Here is a 21,574-nt window from a genome sequence, read left to right as displayed (position 1 = left end):
CGGAAACCTGGATGAACGCATCCTCAGTGCCAGACATCGCCATCGTCATCCCGGACGGCTACAAGATCATCCGGAGGACCGTGTCAACCAGACAGGAGGAGGCATCGCCATCATCCACAGGAACTCCATCCGCATCACAACCAACACCGACGACACCCTCACAGCCGACGAGCACCTGCACTTCCAGATCCACATCGACCCCAAGACCACCCTCAGAGGCACCCTCATCTACAGACCCCCGGGACCACGCACACAATTCAGCGAGGACATCGCCGACTTCGTCAGCCCGCATGCCCTCCCCTCCGCTGACTACATCCTGCTCGGGGACCTCAACTTCCACCTGGAGAACAACAACGACCGCAACACCACCACCATGCTGGACAACCTCGCCAACCTCGGTCTCAAGCAACTGGTGACCACCCCCACCCACTACGCCGGACACACACTCGACCCTGTCTTCTCATCCAGCAAGGACATCGCCTTCAGCCACGCCGCCGGACTCAACTGGACGGACCACAGCTGCGTCCACTTCAGCTTCAGAAGGACCACGATCCACCACCACCAGCAACAGGTTGCACGCAGAAGCTGGAACAAGATCACAGCCAACCAGCTCGCGACTTCCCTGAGCAAGAACCCACCCACCAGTGCAACGAACCCCAGCCAAGCGGCCACCAACCTCACGAAGTGGATCAGCGACTGCGCAGACGACCTCGCCCCTCTGAGGACCCCGCCTAGCAGACCCGGCAGCAAGAAAGCCCCATGGTTCACCGACCAACTCAAGTGCTCCAAGAAGAACTGCAGAGCCCTTGAGAACGCCTGGCGCAGAGACCCCACACCGGACAACATGACTGCCCTCAAGCTCGCCACCCGAAAACACCACCAACTGATCCACACCACCAAGAAAACTGCATTCAAGGAACGACTGGACAACAACGCACACAACAGCAAGGAACTCTTCAACATTGTTAAAGAGCTCTCCAACCCCAACGCCGGAAACAACGACATCACCCCTTCGCAAGACCTCTGCAACTCCCTCGCCTCCTACTTCCATAACAAGATCGCGGACATACACAACAGCTTCAGCACTCAACCGACGCACGCCACAACCGAACCACCGCCCCCCACCACCACCCTCCGCGCCTGGACCACGATCAGCACCGAAGACACCATCCGCACGATGAACTCCATCCACTCTGGATCTCCGACCGACCCTTGCCCTCACCACGTCTTCAACAAGGCCGACGGTATCATCGCACCCCACCTGCGGGACATCATCAACACCTCCTTCAACACCGCTACCTTCCCAGAGAGCTGGAAGCACGCCGAACTCAGCGCCCTACTGAAGAAGCCATCAGCCGACCCCACCGACCTCAAGAACTACCGACCCATCTCGCTGCTCCCGTTTCCCGCAAAAGTCATCGAGAAGACAGTCAACAAGCAGCTGGCCGCCTTCGTCGAGACGAACGGATCCCTCGACCTCTCGCAGTCTGGCTTCCGGGCCAACCACAGCACTGAGACCGCCCTGATCGCAGCAACCGATGACATCCGAGCCCTGCTCGACAACGGAGAAACAGCGGCCCTCATCCTCCTAGACCTCTCCGCGGCCTTCAACACTGTCTGCCACCGCACCCTAGTACAGCGCCTCAGCAACGTCGGAATCCAGGAGAAGGCTCTGGAGTGGATCATCTCCTTCCTCGCCAGAAGGACACAGAGAGTCCGCCTCCCCCCGTTCAGATCAGAAGCCACCGAAGTCATCTGCGGCGTTCCTCAAGGCTCCTCGCTCAGCCCATCCCTCTTCAATGTCTACATGAGTCCCCTCGCAGCCATCGCACGCCAGCACAACCTCAACATCATCTCCTACGCCGACGACACCCAGCTGATCCTCTCCCTCACCAACAACCCCGCCACCGCCAGAGCCAACCTACACGAAGGGATGAAAGAGGTAGCCGAATGGATGAAGAACAGCCGCCTGAAACTGAACTCTGACAAGACGGAAGTCCTCATCCTGGGATCCTCACCCTCCGCCTGGGACGACTCCTGGTGGCCCCCCGCCCTAGGCAGCGCACCCAAACCAACAGACCACGCACGCAACCTGGGCTTCATCCTGGACTCCTCCCTCTCCATGACCAGACAAGTCAACGCCGTCTCCTCGTCATGCTTCAACATCCTACGCATGCTACGTAAGATCTTCCGGTGGATCCCCACTGAGACCAGGAAGACGGTCACCCAGGCCCTCGTCACCAGCCGACTGGACTACGGCAACTCCCTCTACGCCGGAACCACCGCCAAACTCCAGAAGAGGCTCTAGCGGATCCAGAACGCCTCAGCACGACTCATCCTAGACATCCCCCGCCGCAGCCACATCTCCGGACACCTGAGAGACCTGCCCTGGCTCCCGGTCAACAAGCGAATCACCTTCCGTCTCCTCACCCACGCACACAAAGCCCTGCACAACCAAGGCCCAGGATACCTCAACAGCCGCCTCAACTTCTACGTTCCCAAACGCCAGCTTCGATCGACCAGCCACGCCCTCGCCGCCGTCCCCCGCATCCGAAGAGCCACCACAGGGGGAAGGTCCTTCTCCTACCTTGCCGCCAAGACTTGGAACTCCCTCCCGACCCACCTCCGCCTGACCCAGGACCACCTCGCCTTCAGGAAGCAGCTCAAGACCTGGCTGTTCGAGCAGTAGCGGACCCCCCCTCCCCTAGCGCCTTGAGACCCTACGGGTGAGTAATGCGCTATACAAATGCTTTGATTGATTGATTGATAGGCGACCAGGAGGAAGATGTCCGGTGCGATCCAAGGGTGGATCGATGAAGAAGAGGACCTGAAAGCAGAGGGGACAGTGTTCAAAGTCACTAGCCAGTGACCGGCGTGGAACCAGATACTGTCGTCGCGATCAGGTGAAGAGTGGACGCTTGTCTCTGCAGCCACGTGGACCAGGAGGTGTCTTCGACGACCAGGATGGAGGCACGAGCTGTCCCACGCAGGCACTCGCTGTCGGCGGTGTTGGATCCGGATCCGGCGTCAACAGGCCTTGGCAAAGGTAACCCACGCGGTGAGCGGAAATGGCGTCTGGAGTGGACCAGGAGGGTCCAGGGTGCTCCTCTTTTGGAAGGGAGCAAGGGCCAGTCTGGAGCAACCAGACCAGCAGTGAAGAGTTCAAAGTTCGTCGTCTAGGAGGCCACTAGCCAGCCGGCAAGTGACCAGACAACGCGTCAAGCAGCAAACAGGCTGAAGGGCCCCACGCAGATCTCGTGGATGCTGGAGGGCTGGTCTTCGGTGCAGGAGCTGCTTGGGGCTGGGGCTTCTCAGTCCCCAAAGCACTTGGTCGAGTTTACCTCAGGAGTCGTGCTGAAAGCGAAGTGCAGGTTCTTTCAAGATGGCCGGTCCCACGTGTCTCGTCGCACCCACGGATCTCAGCTGTGCTGCAGATGTAGGTAGAGGTCGGAGAGGTCTGGGAATCCGGGTCTCGCCGAGCTCTGAAGTCTGGATCCTCAAGGGAAGACGACAAAGGGAAGCCGCTGGACGCTTGATGGTGCCTGCTTGTGCAGGGTGGACACTCCTTGTCCACAAGGGAGATTCTTCAGTCTTCTGTGGAGCAGAACGTCGAAGTCCAGAGTTTCTTCTTGTAAAGTAGTTCAGGATAATCTAATTTGGAATGGGACCAGCTCCTACCTTTTTTCTCCTAAAGGGGGCTGCACTACCGACTAGGTCCCTCCCCTGGGTGGGACCAGGAAGGGGGGTGGCTACACCCCCTATCCTTTGTCCGGTTTCCCGCCAGAGCTGGGGTAGGGATGCCCCAGCAACTGGTTTGAACCGGTGTATGCACAGGACACCTTGTGTGCCCCGGGCATGTCTCATTCCTTTCAGGCCTGTCCTAACCAATACACAAAATCCGGTCTGGGGTGGTGCTAGCACCTCCCAAGGCAGGAAACCCTTTGTCCAAGCCTCCCTCGCTGGAAGGACTCCCAGCAGCAGGAGGTCAGACTTGTGTCTGTGGTGGCAGCATCCATTTTGTGATGCCAAGGCTCGAGTTAACTTTGACCGGGGTTGTCAGTTACATACATGTCGTGCCCCTCTAGAAGGGTGGAATGCGACCCCCGTCGCCAGAATTGGCGAGGGGGTAGTATTCCAATTCGTATGACACCTTACTCGACATGTTTTGATAATGTTATACCAGAGTTAGCATTTAACCGCGAGGTTGATAATGCACTTAAGAGTATATGGTATAGCGTTATCATGGAACAGCTATTAGGACTTGGTTACGCAAGCTGCAGACGGGCTCAGCTCATGCCAGAGCACCATCTCACATAATTCCAAGCACTCTGCCTTCAGGATTGATAAGGCCTGCCATAGGAGTGACTGATAGGAATATATGTGTCCATTTTAGAGTTAGATATAGGTATACTATATCTATAGCAAAGGGTGATTACACCACCTTGCCCAAGCTGTCGTGCAGCCAGTTTTGTCACTTTTAGATGGCCAGCCAGGGGTGGCATAATAAATGCTTCAGCCCCTGGTAGGCCCTGGGTACACCTATGCCCTGGATACCTAAGGTACACTGTACAGGGACCGATAAGGTGGCCTAGTACCAATTGGTAAATGCACCTAAGGCACATGGTTGTCAATTTAGAGAGAGAACAGCTAGGCTGTGGGTCTGATTGGCAGGCCCACAGCCAGGGAAAGTCGTAAACCAGTGAAGCAAAAAGCAAAAATCTGGGGTGACCATAGGATTGCAGACCCCACTCTCCTACAGAGGGTTTGACTTGGATCCTTCAGTTGCTGACATGAGTGGTGGGGGTCCTAATTAATTTTCGTGCTGCATTGCCTGGGTGTGTATTCCTTCTCCTTACTACACTCCACTGCTTTTCATTCTTTAACATTTTGATTTAGTGAGAGTCTACCAGCTGCTCACTGAAGCCAGGACATTTTCTTTGGCCCCCTTGCCATCATCTTCCCTTCACCTCTTTATTTTTTTTAAAATTTATTTTCTTTCTTTCTTTTTAATGTGTTCTGCAGTTCAATTCTGGTGGTGAACCACTTGCTTTTTGGCTCCCTCTTTCACGTTTTACAGGCAGCCATATTACCTCTATCTGCTGCTTTTTTAAAATTATTTTTAAATTCTTTTTTTGTAAGGGCTTGACAGCCGCATTATTCTTCTACTGTGAAGCAACAATCTAATACATTACTTAATACATCATGTCAAGCTGGCAATAAACATCCTGTCCTGGAATGACAAATTAAGGACAAATTGGGAAAACAACTAGATGGCCACCCCATGAGTACGCACACTGCAGCAGTCATGGAATGATTTTTCTAAATACTAAAGAAAATAACATTTCAAGACGGCCACTCTATATGTGTTTGCAAAATCGTCATCACATTCGCTTAAAAACAATCTTTCCATGATCGCTGCATTCCATGCGCATGCAGTGGCCGACTTGTTATTTTTTTTTTCTAATTAATGTATCCTTCTAAGAAGGTGGAAGGCCATCTTGGAGCAGTAAAAAAAACAACTCATAGGCCTGGCCAATAGGTTTCATGAGCAAGACCTACTGGCTTTGCTGTTGCTTGCTAGTTCCCTTTTGGTGAAGGGACACCCATTACCATGCTAGAAGTGACAATATTGCTGGTACAACAGAGCTTCCAAACTGAGTTTTATTGACATAAGTCTTTGTATTTTTTAAATAATATGAGGGGGATACGTGGATTATGATAATGGGATAATGCATTTTCCATTTTAAATAAATAATTTCAAAATGTTTGCTCTTGCTATTCTCCCCACACCCCACTTTACCCAGTCTCACAGTCTTCTAAAATCAATATTTTCTAAAGCAGCATTATATTAATCAATGATCTGAAATAATATTATTTTTATATACATTGAAAATAAATTATGGTGTGAACATATTTTATTCAAGTAAGTGAATGCATGTATATCCCAAATGGGTTTAGCAGCTATCATAGTTTCCTATTTTTTCTAAATGTATCCCTGGCATTGTTGGTCACTCACAACTGATTTCCTCACTAGTGCTAGGTGGCACTAAAGAAACTAGATAGATGCTTTTATTTGCAAAAATGTAAAATGGGAGTGAAAGTCACGATTTTAACATGAAAACTAACCAGAAGAAAACATATGAATTACAGAAAGTAATTATAATATATGCTAGAATTATAAGCAATTCAGGAGAAAGACTTCGCAACTCTGCTCACCTTTAAAATAAATGTGGAAAATTCAAAAATACAAAGGTTTATTCCAGAGGATGACGAATGGTCTCATTTTTCCATACTATGTAAGCTGAAGTTAAAGTCAAGAAAAAATGATTCCTGAATATGTTATATACAATGAAATGAAAAACATCGGTAGAACATACCTTTCCCGTTAATAGAAGAATCCGCATTTCCTCTGTAATACAACTCTTGTTACTGCACAATTCCTAGTTGAGAAAATTGAAGTGATTAGTTCCACTGTAGAAATTATGCACGATTCCCAGTATATTGGGTTAACAATGTTGACATGCAATTTTTCTGGCACTCAAGTAGTTTTATGCTTCAGGTGTCATCTCAATTTCAAAGTAGACATATTGTGTACTGAAGATGGTCATTATTTGGGCTACTAGCACACGTGAAAACACTTCAGGAATGATTTCCTAAGTATACATTTTTATTTATATTAATGACCATTACCGCTAGAATTTTCATGTGGTTTGCCATTTAACTAGTTTAAAAAACACATTGATTTGCAGTTTATAGGGTTTCAAGTTCATGATGGCAAGCTTAGTAAGGAGGTATACGGCATGTTTTTAAATGTATTATTAGCCCTACCAGGAGTTATTCCTACAGTGTACTGCAAATATGTTCATTAATACCTTGTTCAAGCGGTCAAGCACATGAAGGACACTTTCACCTATCAATCTCGGTTTTTGAAGGCAGTTCAATGCATTTCTTACCATGTGAAAATACAACCCTGTTTGTCCTCTAAAAAGTTCCACTTGCAGCCAGTGGGTGTCTGTTTATAATACAGTGTGTAAGACTACACATACAGGTTCAGCTGGTAAATTATTAGCTCCAGGGTGCTACCTAGGAAAGTGGCAAATGCATCGCAGTCCATAGAGCTTTTTCTGGACACGTTGAATGAACTGTAAGTTGTTGTACTTTTTTCCCCCCAATAATTATTGTAGTTTTAGTTTTTTATCAACTCAATCAATTGGCCATATAGCAAAGATCTGATAGAGACATCTAGCCGCAGATTCCTTAACTTAGAATATCCCCAGGCATCAGACTGGATCCGGAAAACTTCCTGCAGCAGCACCTCTGCGCGCCCGGCCCCGCCACGACGTCGTCCACGGCCATGACGTCAGTGGAGCCATATATGAAGAGACTCCGATACGACGTTGGGACTGGCGTCAAGCCCGCCTATCTTGGTGGTTGCTCCTCCCGACGTCCATCGACGCCGCTGCTTTCACTTAAATCTCCTCATTTGGAGACTGATGTTTCCCTGGAGTCCTCTGATGAAGGGGCCAGGGTGCAAGTACCCTGTGTCGCCTGGCCTTCGGGTCAGCCTCCGGCTGCTCCAATCCTCATGTCCAGTGGTAGGATTAGCCTTCAACCATCCCCTACTGACAATTTGTCATCTACACGGATAGCAGATGAATCCAGTGCTGCCTTTGCACGTGCTATACATGGGGCGGCTAATGTGCTTGGCTTTCAGCCTCCTATGGTGCCGTTGCTTTCTGATCCTTTGATCGATCTGCCCCATTTGGAGCCTATTGAGGTTGAACCTTTGCTGCCTTTCGGGGATTCGCTTCTTGACATCCTCCATGGTACTTGGTTGAGGTCAGTTTCTGGTGAACCCGTTGAACGTGCTATTGCTCGTAGGCACTGTCCTGCTCCGAGGGATCCTCTCTGTCGGTCTCTTCACCCAACTGATCAGGGCAGGGTGGTTCAGGCAGCTTTTAGTTTGGAGTCCTCACCATCTTTACAGTTATTGCCTCCCACCAGGGAATCTCGGTGGATGGATGATTGTGGCCGCAGGCTTTTTGCCTCTGCTAGTGCAGGCGTTCGGGCTTTTAATACAGCCTGTGTGTTCGCCCGCGCATCGTCCGCTCTTTTGGACTCAGTTGCCCACCTTCTCCCTTCTATACCAGAAGGGCCACGGACGGAGTTGCTACGCCTTCTTCTGCATGGCAGGACCATGGCACAATTTTCCATTAGGTCCTCTCTGGATGCCACTGCCTCTATAGGATGGGTCCAGGCTCGCGCTGTGGCTTTACGCCGCCATGCTTAGCAGTGTGACAGTCGCTTGCCGGATCATATCCGGGATACCTTCAGGGATCTTTCATTTAATGAAGTATATCTGTTTGACCGCCACGCGCATTCAGCGATCTCCCGTCTCTTATCAGGGCTGAGATAAATCTTGTGGCTCTATCTCTGCATTATTTTCCGGTGCCCAACCTAATGCACAGGTTGATTTTTAGTGACCAGATCATGTTCATGGCTGGTTAGCCCTTTATCTGTTTGTTCAGTATAGCCGTTTGGCTGCTTTTCTTCTTTCAGTCCTCTGACTGTGCTTAGCCCAAGAGGACAACCCTGTCTGGGATTTGCCTTACCCTATGTGGGGTATTCATGGTATTCGGTTCTGCCATTGCCTTGGTATTCTCTTATGGAGTCTACGAACACACGTTCTGCTGGGAGTCACTTGTCCATTCCTACAGAGTTCCTAGTGTAACTTACTTCTTGCGTTTCTCTGTCTGTATTGCATCGGAATTTGACATAGGTTCCGTGCTGTGTGGTGTCTCACCCGTTTGCCTGGTGAAAAACCCAGTTGTGGGCTAATTGTTCACTACAAGGCATCCTATTTGCCGCTATGCGGCGTTCTTATGGTTGTTCTTCCTAGTGCCACTTGGACATACCACCCCTTCTGGTTCGTTCTCCAAGCAAGTGGTTCAGCAGGTGTTCTTTGTTGTCCATGGTCATAGACTCTCTTTGACCGCCGAATATGTAGGGGGGAGGGTGTTATGGGGTGAGTTGGGCATTAATGCGGGGACATATTTGACAGATTTGGATGATGTGATATTTGTTTTGCATTGTATGATGGCTATAAAAAATCCAATAAAATATGTGTTAAAAAAAAAATAGACTCTCTTTGACCGCTTGGGCTACGGCGGTGTCCATATTCCCTGCTTTTGCAGTATGGGTGTTCCCAAGCTTTCTTTGTCTTCATACTGTGTACCCTCCAAGGGCCTATTTTCCTTCGGAATCACTGCTAAGGGTCCGGGACCTTTTCATTGTCCTCACTTCAGTCACGACAATGACTTGTTCTTCTCCTAATCAGTTTTGCAGGGGGCGGTTGTTCGGCTTCGGCAGGGAGCATGGGTTACTGCTCTGGACGTTGTCCTACCCAATTTACACATCTATGCGAGTATGCTCAGCACACTCTGGACTCTTGTTTGGTCACGCTTTCAATGTTTTTATTCCTGCTATGGATCTGCTCTGTGTGCAGATTTGTGACTGCTCCTTCATTCAGACAGTGTGCCCGGCTGGCTGGTGCACCTTTTACCATTGCCTTCTCGCCTTCTTACTATTAGATGCCTTAGGCTACTACGCGACCCTACAGGAAGTCTTTGTTTCCTTCGTATGGCTCCAGGACCACTTAGCATACTTGGGTCCCTTCCGGTCTTCGTTCGTGGTTGTTAACACACAACTACTTGCCTTTGCCATCACATATTATGGCAACATTGCCTAGGTCGGGTGTGTCGTCTGTTTCTGTCTGTCAGCATTTTGTGGGCATAGACTGGCATTCGGCCACTGCGGTCACTCGTGGCTTGCTGGTGCCGCTTTCAACAAGGCTCCTTTTCGCTCTTGTGCATATTGGACTGGCGTACAATGTCTCTGCTATACCAGCTGCCATCTCTTTACATTCGGCTGCGGTCGGCATACTACGCCCAGCAATCTTTCCTGTCCTTCGGTTCGGCTACACTTCTTGCTAAGTCATGGCCTTCCTTTTCCTACATTATATCTCATATGTGGTTTCTTCTCCATGCTACCACTTGCGGGTAAGGGTTTCCCTGTTGCCTCTGCTGTTCCACTTGCCTTGCAAGTACAGGTGCCATAGTGTTTTCTGACTATTTTCTTGGTTGGCTGGTAATTACTTGATTCTGTCGCCAGTTCAGTTCCTGTGGATCTTTCACATTCTGGGTTGGTTCATTTTCTTTTGACGTATGGACTCTCACTCCGCCACGACCATCTGGCTTGTGTTTCTTTCTCTGAACCCAGTATACATTAAGGGGTCTTCCCTATTGTTCTTTACGGCTTCTACTGCCTTTGCCTCACATTGCTTTCAGCTCTCCTTAGATCTTCATGGTCTGCAGGTTGACTGTGCTACCTTTCATAGTCTCATTATACTTCATCTCTAAGGTGAACAGTGCTGTTTAGTCACCTTACAGACAACTAAGTGCATTCACGAACTTGATGGGGTTCAGTCACAGACCCTCCTCCTCTATGGGTATGGCTTTGGCATCTATTCTAAGGAATCTGCGGCTAGACGTCTCTATCCGATGAACAAATTACTTACCTTCGGTAACAATGTATCTGGTAGAGACATAGTCTAGCCGCAGATTCCTTAACGCCCGCCCAACCTCCCCGTTCTGGAGGACCTTTTCTGGTTGAGGCTTTCTATACTCGCCTCCTTTACGGTGGCTTGTCCCCTCCTGGGTGCTCTGCTCTCACTCCAATACAGACTGATTTGTTCTGTTTCTCTGCTGCTTCCCGCCATTCTCTAGAATTAGGCGGTATGTTAATACATCATATGTTCCTTCCAGCCTAGACCTGGATTGTACGGTGTGAAATCTATTCACGCATTTTCCCACCATCCCGCTTTCCCCTTCAACATGGTCTTGTGGTCGTTACCGCCTCAGCAGGCTTTTCCTTCAGTACTATTGGCTATGTCCAATTATGGATTTTTAATGGAGACTGCAACGTCTCCTGCTGACGTCTTGTGGTGCACTGTCCTTACTCTAGTGTTCCGAACTTGTTCTCCTTTTACTTTCAAGATGTGGGCTTTCTTCCTCTGCCAGGCTGTTTTGCTACAACCTTGTCTTCCTTTAACATTCATTAAGCCTACACTCTTGCAGGGTGGCTCTTCAGAGGACTGTTCTGTCTCGCCTGTCAATTTCTTCAATTTTTTCATCGTTTTTGCACACTGTTCCCATATTCTCACAGTTTTTTTGGCTCCGCGTTCTGACGTGGAAAGGTTTCTCCGCCAAAAACTGAAACTGATGTCAGCTTGGTGGGGTGGGGGATATATGGCTCCACTGACGTCATGTCCCTGGACGACGTCAGGGCGGAGCCGTGCAGCGCCGCCCCCGGTGCGCAGAGGTGCTGCTGCAGGAAGTTTTCCGGATTCAGTCTGACGCCTGGGGATATTCTAAGTTAAGGAATCTGCGGCTAGACTATGTCTCTACCAGGTACATCGTTACTGAAGGTAAGTAACTCGTTCATCAACACGAAAGGCATCCTTACTTGGGAATCTCGTACGAATCTTGCCAGCAGTCACAAATATCAGAATTAGTGTTGCCTCTGTGCGGGATCGTGAGATGTCCTTAATGTAAAGTAGTATACATGCAGACACTAATGGGGAGGGTACAAAACTTAAAAGATGCGAGGCATCAAAGCGGTAATGATGCCCCTTATCTACATCAACACAATTAAAAAACAGCATACAATTCTCTGTTCATCTTCATATATTGGTATGGAAGTATGAGTTACTTACCTTCGGTAACGATGTATCTGGTAGCCGCAGATTCCTTAACTTAGAATATCCCCAGGTGTGAGACTTGATCCAGAAATTGTTTGCAGCAGCACCTCCGCTCTTCAGGGGGCAGTGACACACGACCCCGCCCTGACGTCGTTCACGTACGAGACATCAGCGAGTTCATATAAGTCCCTTCCGGCGCGCTGATGTAATTTTTGTCCGGAGAAACTTTTCCGCGGCACAACGCAGAGCCACCAACAAAAAAACGGTGAAAGTATGAGAACAGTGTGCGAGGGATGAAAATCCGTGAATAAAGAAGGAGGATGGTGGAAGACACCATCGTAAAAGACAGAATTAGACACTGCCTACACATAAGTGGAAGCTGTGAGAAAGAGCCCCGCAAGCTAAGCGAAGACCCTTACCCAAGTGCAACAGGGAAGAACATCTCAACAGACAGAAATAGACTGCTAGTGCCATGTAGAACTGTGCAGTCTAGTAAGAATGGAACACAGAAAGAACAACAGTCCACTGTAGGAAAGTATGAAAAGATTGGCCTTTTCCCTCTAATAATGGAGGTTGGAAACAGAGCACAACCAACCCTCAAAGAGGATAACCACAAGGAGACCAGGACCCAGAGGTAGTAGAGAAGACGGAAGGAAGGCAAGGTAACTGGAGAGGAAAACGAGTCTCCTGTTGAAACAAAAGGCACCATATCACAGGAAAGAAGGCCCTCAGCAGACGTTTACTGCATATGGAAACACTTAGGGGCGTGCAACAATCTGAACCCCGTTGAGAGATAACCCAATGGCAACTGAAGAGGCCAGTGGAGTACACCACTAGATAAGGTCCTCGTAGAACGGGGAGGCTGGGTGGGAGTAAAGGAATCTGCGGCTAGACTACGTCTCTACCAGATACATCGTTAGCGAAGGTAAGTAACTCGTACATCTGATAGAGACATCTAGCCACAGATTCCTTTACTTAGAATAGATACCACAGCCATACCCCAAAAGGGAGGAGGGTCTGCAACAGTACAACAGAAAAGCGCCAAGTATCCGATCCGGCAACAGAGTGACGGATAAAGGGGAGAAGATGTGGAGGAACAGCCAGACAGCAACCCAAGCAGCTCGAAAGAGCAGAAATAACAGATAACCAAAAAATGCCAGAATGGCGCTACACCATACCTGTATAAAACAAGCATTTGCAATGCAATAGGTCTCGCAGTTGTGAAAGTTTGAGCTATTGGAATTGTAAATGGCAATGTCTTTTATTTACGTGTTGGTTTTGAAAACATAAATTACAGGCATTGTCATTTACAATGCCAATAGCTTAAGCTCTCGCAAATGCGAGACCTATTGCATTGCAAATTCACACATTTTCTCTGTCTCGGGCGATTCTAGGTAAGCTACCAAGAATGCCAGGGACTGGTAGGTGCGAGTGTCCAGACGCGCTCCTACTCGTCTCACCGTAAACTTCGTAACAAACACGGAAGCAGAAGAAACGGCTCTAGACTGGTTTGGAAGGAATCAGAAGCACCTGGGGCCCGTAACTGCTGCTGTTTATGCCGTAACGGCCGGGAGTGCCCTGGTGGGACCTGCGGTATGTTCCCAGGTTGAGGACACTAGAGCACAGGCTCATATGTCTCATGCACACTCATACATACGGGTAGGAACGGGAAACATGACAGTTCACTATCAGCCAGAAGAAGCTGAATGGCTCCTTGATTATGTGTGAAGTGACTCCTGGATCTAAGACAAAGGGAGAGGGGTGGACCACAAGGAAGGGTTTGCCTAATATTATAGCTACACCACAGGGTGGGCACAGGGAGCTCTTCATAAGGGTCGAAAGATTGTCATGTTGATCCTAGGTAGAAAGGGGAGGGAAGTGTACAATAAATGACACAGATGTGCTACAAATGTAGGTAGCGTAACCCTTGGGAACTTTTACTCCATTTGTTAGGGAGTGGCCTGGAGTTTCCCCACCCGCAGGCTGGCACTTGTTATAAATGTGGCACCCCCAATGACCTCTTCAGAACATCTTTGGACCTGTGAGAGACAGAGGAAGGACTTCTCCTGCTGTTGTGACCTGTGAAAAGAACCCTAAGGGCTGCATCTGCTCCCACTTGTAACCAGGGCAGAGAAGTCGACTCCAATGCTCAGTTTGCTTACCTCCGCTTAAGCTTTAGGGACACAAAATCCAAAAGAAATTCACAGAAGACTGAAGAATCTCCCTTGTGGGCAAGGAGTGTCCACCCTGCAACTGCAGGCACCATCAAGCGTCCAGCGGCTTCACTTTGTAGTCTTCCCTCGAGGATCCAGACTTCAGAGCCCAACGAGACCCGGATTCCCAGACCTCTCCGACCTCAACCTACATCTGCAGCACAGCTGAGACCCGTGGGTGCGACGATGCACGTGGGACCGGCCATCTTGAACGAACCTGCACTTCGCTTCCAGCACGACTCCCGAGGTAAACTCGACCAAGTGCTTTGGGGATTGAGAAGCCCCAGCCCCGAGCAGCCCCTGCACCGAAGATCAGCCCTCCAGCATCCACGAGATCTGCGTGCGGCCCTTCTGCTTGTTTGCTGCTCGACGCGTTGTCTGGTCGCTTGCCGGCTGGCTAGTGGCCTCCTAGACGACGAACCTTGAAATCTTTTCTGCTGGTCTGGTTGCTCCAGACTGGCCCTTGCTCCCTTCCAAAATAGGGGCACCCCGGACTCTCCTAGTCCGCACCAGACGCTTTCTTCACTCACCGCTTGGGTTGCCTTTGCCAAGGCCTGTTGATGGCGATTCCGGATCCAACACCGCCGACAGCGAGAGCCTGCGTGGCACAGCTCGTGCCTCCATCCTGGTCGTCGAAGACACCTCCTGGTCCACGTGGCTGCAGAGTCAAGCGTCCACTCTTCACCTGATCGCGATGACGACATCTGGTTCCTTCCTGGTTCCACACCGGTCACTGGCTAGTGACTTTGAACACTTTTCCCTCTGCTTTCAGGTCCTCTTCTTCACCGATCCACCCTTGGACCGGACATCTTCCTCCTGGACGCCTGCAGCATCTTTTCTTCCAGGCTCCATAGACTTCAACGCGAGAACCCGACACACTTTGACACCTATGCACCCGCAGCTCGTGGGTGAGGTAACGAGAGCATTTCGGTGCTCAAGGGTAGTTTAACTGTCCTAGTGTCCAGTTCCACAGTCGTTTTAGTCCTACCTAGTCAGGATTGTCCGTACTCACCTTTTACTTGAACTGTACTGTCCATAGATGTTGTTACGCATCTCGCGTGTGAGTTCACACTCTGCACACGCGTTCCGTGGGCCTCCTATTACTTACCTAGTGTTAGTGTAGCGTGGTCCCAACGATCCTACAGCCTCTGGACAGCTCCATTCCTTCTATCGACTTTCACATTCCACTTACTTAGTATATGGTTTGTCGTGCCTCTAGGGCACCATTGTAATTTTGTGCAACTTATCGTATTTTGCTTAAGAGATTGTCATGTGCTTAGCCCTCTGACCTCATAAAGAGTTCAGAGGTGTTTGTTATTAATAAATATATTGTTTATTTTCATAACAACCTGTGTGGTGTCCTTTCATCTGGTATTCAAGGGGTTATATTTTGGTAAAACAGCTGGCTTCACATGCCAAAAGAGTTTAGCCTAAGACTGCTTTGTCCATGCTACCATTAGGATAGCGGGTCTATAAGATTGACTTACAATCAATCACCATAAGGGTTGTTTGGACTGATACAAGGTGATCACTAGAACTAGTGAGCATCATATATCAGGCCAACTTCTCACAGGGGCCTAGCAGTTGCGGCCGGTGGGAGGCCCTGGGGCTCTGAGCCCACCAAGAACACCCCTAGGGCCGCCATCGCCACGAGGGGTGGTGTGCCCAGGAAACGGCCGCCCCCCCTTCGCCATAGGGGAGTGGGAGGAGGATCGGCCACCACATCAGGTGGAAGTGGGCCGCGACAGAGGCGCTGGTGCATCCCCCCCACTCCTCCTGTCACAAACCTACACCTGCCTTGTTGGAGTCATGGGCAGAAACCACGCTACTTCGGTCACCACCTCCTCCACCCAAAAAACGCTCGACCAATATACCAAACCTGATTGCCAGCGGTCAGATCCAAGGTCGCGCCTGGGGGAGACTTCTCCACAATCCTACAGGCAATCAGTGCCTCCCAGGCCTCGGTGGACGCCAGGATTGGGGAGGTGAGGGTTGATGTGACACTGATTCGGCATGACCTCCGCAACGCAACGGCCCGCATTACAGAAGCAGAGTCCCGTCTTTCCACGGTGGAGGACGATGTGGGTACTCTCAAATCCCAGGTGGCCCACCTACAGTTGCATACCGCGGAGCTGCATCGAAGAGCCGAAGATGCAGAAAACAGGGCCCGAAGAAACAACCTGCGCCTCCTGGGCTTTCCTGAGGGAGTGGGGAAGGGGCGTACGGACACCTTCATTGAGGCATGGGTCCGGTCGTGGATCCCCAAGGAGAAACTCTCCCCCTGGTTTGCTGTGGAGCAAGCTCACCGCTACCTTGCACCCAGACCCCCTCCTGGAGCTCTCGCTCGCCCCATTATTCTCCGTATCTTCAACTTCTGGGACAGGGACTTGATCCTGGAGGCTGCCAGGGTGCTGGGTCCATTGCACTTCCAGAATTCCAAAATCATGGTATTCCCGGACTTCTCCAGAGTGGTGCAAACTCAAGCCGGTCTTACGACGAGGTCAAACAGAAACTCAGGGCCATGGGCCTCCGCTATGGACTCCTTTTTCCAGCTCGCCTTAAGGTGTTTTTCCAGGATAAGACCTTCTTTGACACCCCGCAGGCGGCATGGACCTGGCTAACAGAGGAGCGCCCCCCCCCCACCACATACAGCCCCCTCCCCTGTCCGGAAAACAGCGACCCAGCCTGGCCAGGAGATGCCCAGGACGCAGCGACGCCGAACTGGATACAGAAGACGAGGCACCCGCCGGGGAGGAAACTCTCAGTTACCGGGGGCACGGCCCCGGCACTCCCCGACTCACAACCCGAGCCAGAGGGCTTCTTCCCCCGCCCTGGTATCTTCAATTATTGACCTGGGTAGCGTCCAATGTTCGGACATCACTCGATGTAGGGCCATGTCAGGCTCGGACCTGTCTAGAAGCCCCGTGATCCGTGGCTCAGGTGGGGAGGAGGCGGTGTGACCCATTCTGCGAGCGGCCTACCTCCACTCCGTCCTTGGGGCCTGCTGTGTCGAGCCGTCTCCGGCCCCACAGACGGGGCCCTCTCCTGGCTTCTCTAGATGATCCGGTCATGGATTACTGTTTCATAACCATTCTGAATCGGTTTCATACTGAGTCTCTTTGATATCCACTCCAAGTTTTGTTATTGGGGGCCTACATCCGTATACATGGAGGGGGGTCCACCTCAGCCATGCTCCTGATTGACTTTTGCTAGTTGCTAATCGTTTTAGAATAGCGAATCACCTCTTGGTCGGGTCGTTAGTTTTTGGGGTTTTAGGGGCGACAGATGCTTCCACTTCAGCAGTGTAGGGTTCGGGGGTTGGGGGGCGAGAGGGGGGACGGGAGGGATGGGGGACCGTTGTTCCTCGACAGTTTGTTTTGTTTAGCCGCCTACGGGCCGCTGGTCGCAGTTCTCTTTGATAGCTATGTCTCGCAGATGGGTCCTCAGCTGACACGCAGATCACACCTTCCACCAGTTTGTTATTTTCGGCTGCCTACGGGCCTCCATCGGGGGCGGTGGATAGCAGTCGTGCGTCCGTCTTCCCTGGTTTTCACAGTTGACGAGCTGTCCACCAATTTCCATGGCCCCTTTTCTGAGCCTGCATTTGGGTGGGTACCCTTGTCCGGCTGGGTGGGGTCCCATGCACCTATCCGTCCATCCACATTCCATTTCCTCCAATGACGCACACTCTCACTCGACCTCTCCACATCCTCTCCTGGAATGTTAATGGCCTCCTAGACCGCATCAAACGTACGGCTGTCCTCCGCGCTGCTCACCGCCATGCACCGGACATCCTCTTCCTCCAAGAGACGCACCTCCTAGGTACACAATGCAACCTCTTAGCTCGATACGGATTCGACATGGTCTGGCACTCTGGCTTCACACGGGGATCCCGGAGGGTGGCTATTTTACTCTGGAAAGGCCTTCCCTTTACCCCGGCTAAAGCCGAGACGGATGTAGAGGGCCGCTATGTAGCAGTCTCGGGCACCATCGAGGGGCGCCCCTTGAGCCTCCTAAGACTTTACATCCCCCCAGCACTCCTGCCTCCGACACTTCGCCAGCTTACACACGTGGTCTCTGAAGGAGAGTAGGGTCTGCTTCCTATGGTCACCCCCACTTTTTGCTTTTGCTTTACTGGTTTTCGACTTAGATGTGGCTGTGGGCCTGCTTATCAGACCCACAGCCCAGATGCACTCTCTCTAAATTCACACCATGTACTCTAGGTACAACCACAATTGGGAATTGGTTCACCTTGTCAGCCACTGTACAAGTGTACCCTAGGTACTCAGGGCATAGGTGTAACCAAGGCCTACCAGGGGCGACAGAATGTATTATGCCACCCCTGGCTGGCCACTCAAACTGACACAACTGGCTGATCACTCAGCTGGGGCAAGGTCGTGTAACCACCCCTTGCTTAGGTATAGTATTCCTATATCTAACCTTATATATAGACACACAGTAACCTATAAGTCACTCCTATGGCAGGCCTTAACAATCCTGGAGGCAGAGTGCTTGGTTATGTGTGAGATGGTGCTCTAGCATGAGCTGAGCCTGTCTGCAGCTTTCGGAACCATGTCCTTATAGCTGTTCTATGATATCGCCATACCATATACTCTTAAGTGCATTATAATCCTTGCGGTTGAATGCTAACTTTGGTTTGGCTTTATCTAAACATGTCGTGTAAGGTGTCATATGCTTTGGAATACTACCCCCATGCCAATTCTGGGGACGGGGGTAGCATTCCACCCTTCTAGAGGGACACGACATGTATGTAACTGAGAACCTCGGTTAAAGTTAACTCGAGCCTTGGCATCACAAAATGGATGCTGCCACCACAGACACAAGTCTGACCTCCTGCTGCTGGGAGTCCTTCCAGCGAGGGCGGCTTGGACAAAGGGTTTCCTGCCTTGGGAGGTGCTAGCACCACCCCAGACAGGATTTTGTGTATTGGGTAGGATAGGCCTGAAAGGAATGAGACATGCCCGGGGCACACAAGGTGTCCTGTGCATACACCGGTTCAAACCAGTTGCTGGGGCATCCCTGCCCTAGCTCTGGCGGGAAACCGGACAAAGGATAGGGGGTGTAACCACCCCCCTTCCTGGTCCCACCCAGGGGAGGGACCTAGTCAGTAGTGCAGCCCCCCTTTAGCAGGATAAAGGTAGGAGCTGGTCCCATTCCAAGTTAGATTAATTCTGAACTACTCGACAAGAAGAAACTCTGGACTTCGAAGTTCTGCTCCACGGAAGACTGAAGAAAATCTCCCTTGTGGGCAAGGAGTGTCCACCCTGCAACTGCAGGCACCACCAAGCGTCCAGCGGCTTCCCTTTGTTGTCTTCCCTCGAGGATCCAGACTTCAGAGCCCGACGAGACCCGGATTCCGAGACCTCTCCGACCTCTACCTACATCTGCAGCAAAGCTGAGATCCGTGGGTGCGACGAGACACGTGGGACCGGCCATCTTGGAAGAAACAGCACTTCGCTTCCAGCACGACTCCCGAGGTAAACTCGACCAAGTGCTTTGGGGGCTGAGAAGCCCCAGCCCCGAGCAGCCCCTGCACCGAAGATCAGCCCTCTAGCATCCACGAGATCTGCATGGGGCCCTTCTGCTTGTTTGCTGCTCAACACGTTGTCTGGTCACTTGCCGGCTGGCTAGTGGCCTCCTAGACGACGAACCTTTGAATCTTTACTGCTGGTCTGGTTGCTCCAGACTGACCCTTGCTCCCTTCCAAAAGAGGAGCACCCTGGACCCTCCTGGTCCACTCCAGACGCCGTTTCCACTCACCGCGTGGGTTGCCTTTGCCAAGGCCTGTTGACGCCGAATCCGGATCCAACACCGCCGACAGCGAGAGCCTGCGTGGGACAGCTCGTGCCTCCATCCTGTTCGTCGAAGACACCTCCTGGTCCACGTGGCTGCAGAGACAAGCGTCCACTCTTCACCTGATCGCGACAACAGCACCTGGTTCCTTCCTGGTTCCACACCGGTCACTGGCTAGTGACTTTGAACACTGTCCCCTCTGCTTTCAGGTCATCTTCTTCACCGATCCACCCTTGGATCGCACCGGACATCTTCCTCCTGGTCGCCTGCAGCATCTCTTTCTCCAGGCTCCATAGACTTCAACGCGAGAACCCGACACACTTTGACACCTATGCACCCGCAGCCCGTGGGTGAGGTAACGAGAGCATCTCGGTGCTCAAGGGTAGTTTAACTGTCCTAGTGTCCAGTTCCACAGTCGTTTTAGTCCTAACTAGTCAGGGTTGTCCGTACTCACCTTTTTCTTGAACTGTACTGTCCATAGACGTTGTTACGCATCTCGCGTGTGAGTTCACACTCTGCACACGCGTCCCGTGGGCCTCCTATTACTTACCTAAGGTGAAGATAGCGTAGTCCTAGCGAACCTCCAGCCTCTGGACAGCTCCATTCCTTCTATCGACCCTCACATTCCACTTACTTAGTATATGGTTTGTCGTGCCCCTAGGGCACCATTGTAATTTTGTGCAACTTATCGTATTTTTCTTAAGAGATTGTCATGTGCTTAGCCCTCTGACCTCATAAAGAGTTCAGAGGTGTTTGTTATTAATAAATATACTGTTTATTTTCATAACAAACTGTGTGGTGTCCTTTCATCTGGTATAAAAGGGGTTATATTGTGGTAAAACAGCTGGCTTCACATGCCAAAAGAGTTTAGCCTAAGACTGCTTTGTCCATGCTACCATTAGGATAGCTGGTCTATAAGGTTGACTTACAACCAATCACCATAAGGGTTGTTTGGACTGATACAAGGTGATCACTAGAACTAGTGAGCATCATATATCAGGCCAACTTCTCACAGACATGTTTTGATAATGTTATACCAGAGTTAGCATTTAACCGCGAGGATTATAATGCACTTAAGAGTATATGGTATAGCGTTATCATGGAACAGCTATTAGGACTTGGTTCCGCAAGCTGCAGACGGGCTCAGCTCATGCCAGAGCACCATCCTACATAATTCCAAGCACTCTGCCTTCAGGATTGATAAGGCCTGCCATAGGAGTGACTGATAGGAATATATGTGTCCATTTTAGGGTTAGATATAGGTATACTATATCTATAGCAAAGGGTGATTACACCACCTTGCCCCAGCTGTCTTGCAGCCAGTTGTGTCAGTTTTGGATGGCCAGCCAGGGGTGGCATAATACATGCTTCAGCCCCTGGTAGACCCTGGGTACACCTATGCCCTGGATACCTAAGGTACACTGTACAGGGACTGACAAGGTGGCCCACTACCAATTGGTAAATGCACCTAAAGTACATGGTTGTCAATTTAGAGAGCGAACAGCTAGTCTGTGGGTCTGATTAGCAGGCCCACAGCCAGGGAAAGTCGTAAACCAGTGAAGCAAAAAGCAAAAATCTGGGGTGACCAGAGGATTGCAGACCCCACTCTCCTACACCGACGCGCAAGGGTACTGCTGACGAAAAATCTTTCCAGATCCAGTCTGACGCCAGGGGATATTCTAAGGTAAGGAATCTAACACTAACCTGTTTCTTTCAGATTCCGATTTTTATCTTGCGTTCAATTTTTCCAATATAGACTTGACCGCAAGGGCATTTTAATGGGTATATC

At 50.6% G+C, this 21,574-nt stretch overlaps 1 protein-coding gene across 1 annotated transcript in view; it reads right to left on the bottom strand.

Moving 5' to 3' along the window:
- PDS5A (PDS5 cohesin associated factor A) overlaps positions 1-21,574 on the bottom strand; it is a 1,342,323-nt gene that overhangs the window by 101,537 nt on the left and 1,219,212 nt on the right. The window contains exon 29 of the mRNA XM_078678314.1: positions 6,378-6,440. Within this exon, the coding sequence (XP_078534440.1) occupies positions 6,378-6,440 (63 nt within the window). The remainder of the gene's footprint in view (positions 1-6,377; positions 6,441-21,574) is intronic.

The sequence above is a fragment of the Lissotriton helveticus genome, chromosome 2_2, assembly GCF_964261635.1.
Source record: "Lissotriton helveticus chromosome 2_2, aLisHel1.1, whole genome shotgun sequence".
NCBI classification, from domain to species: domain Eukaryota; kingdom Metazoa; phylum Chordata; class Amphibia; order Caudata; family Salamandridae; genus Lissotriton; species Lissotriton helveticus.
Note: the sequence above shows the minus strand (reverse complement) of the source record. Positions and strands in the feature narration are given on the sequence as shown.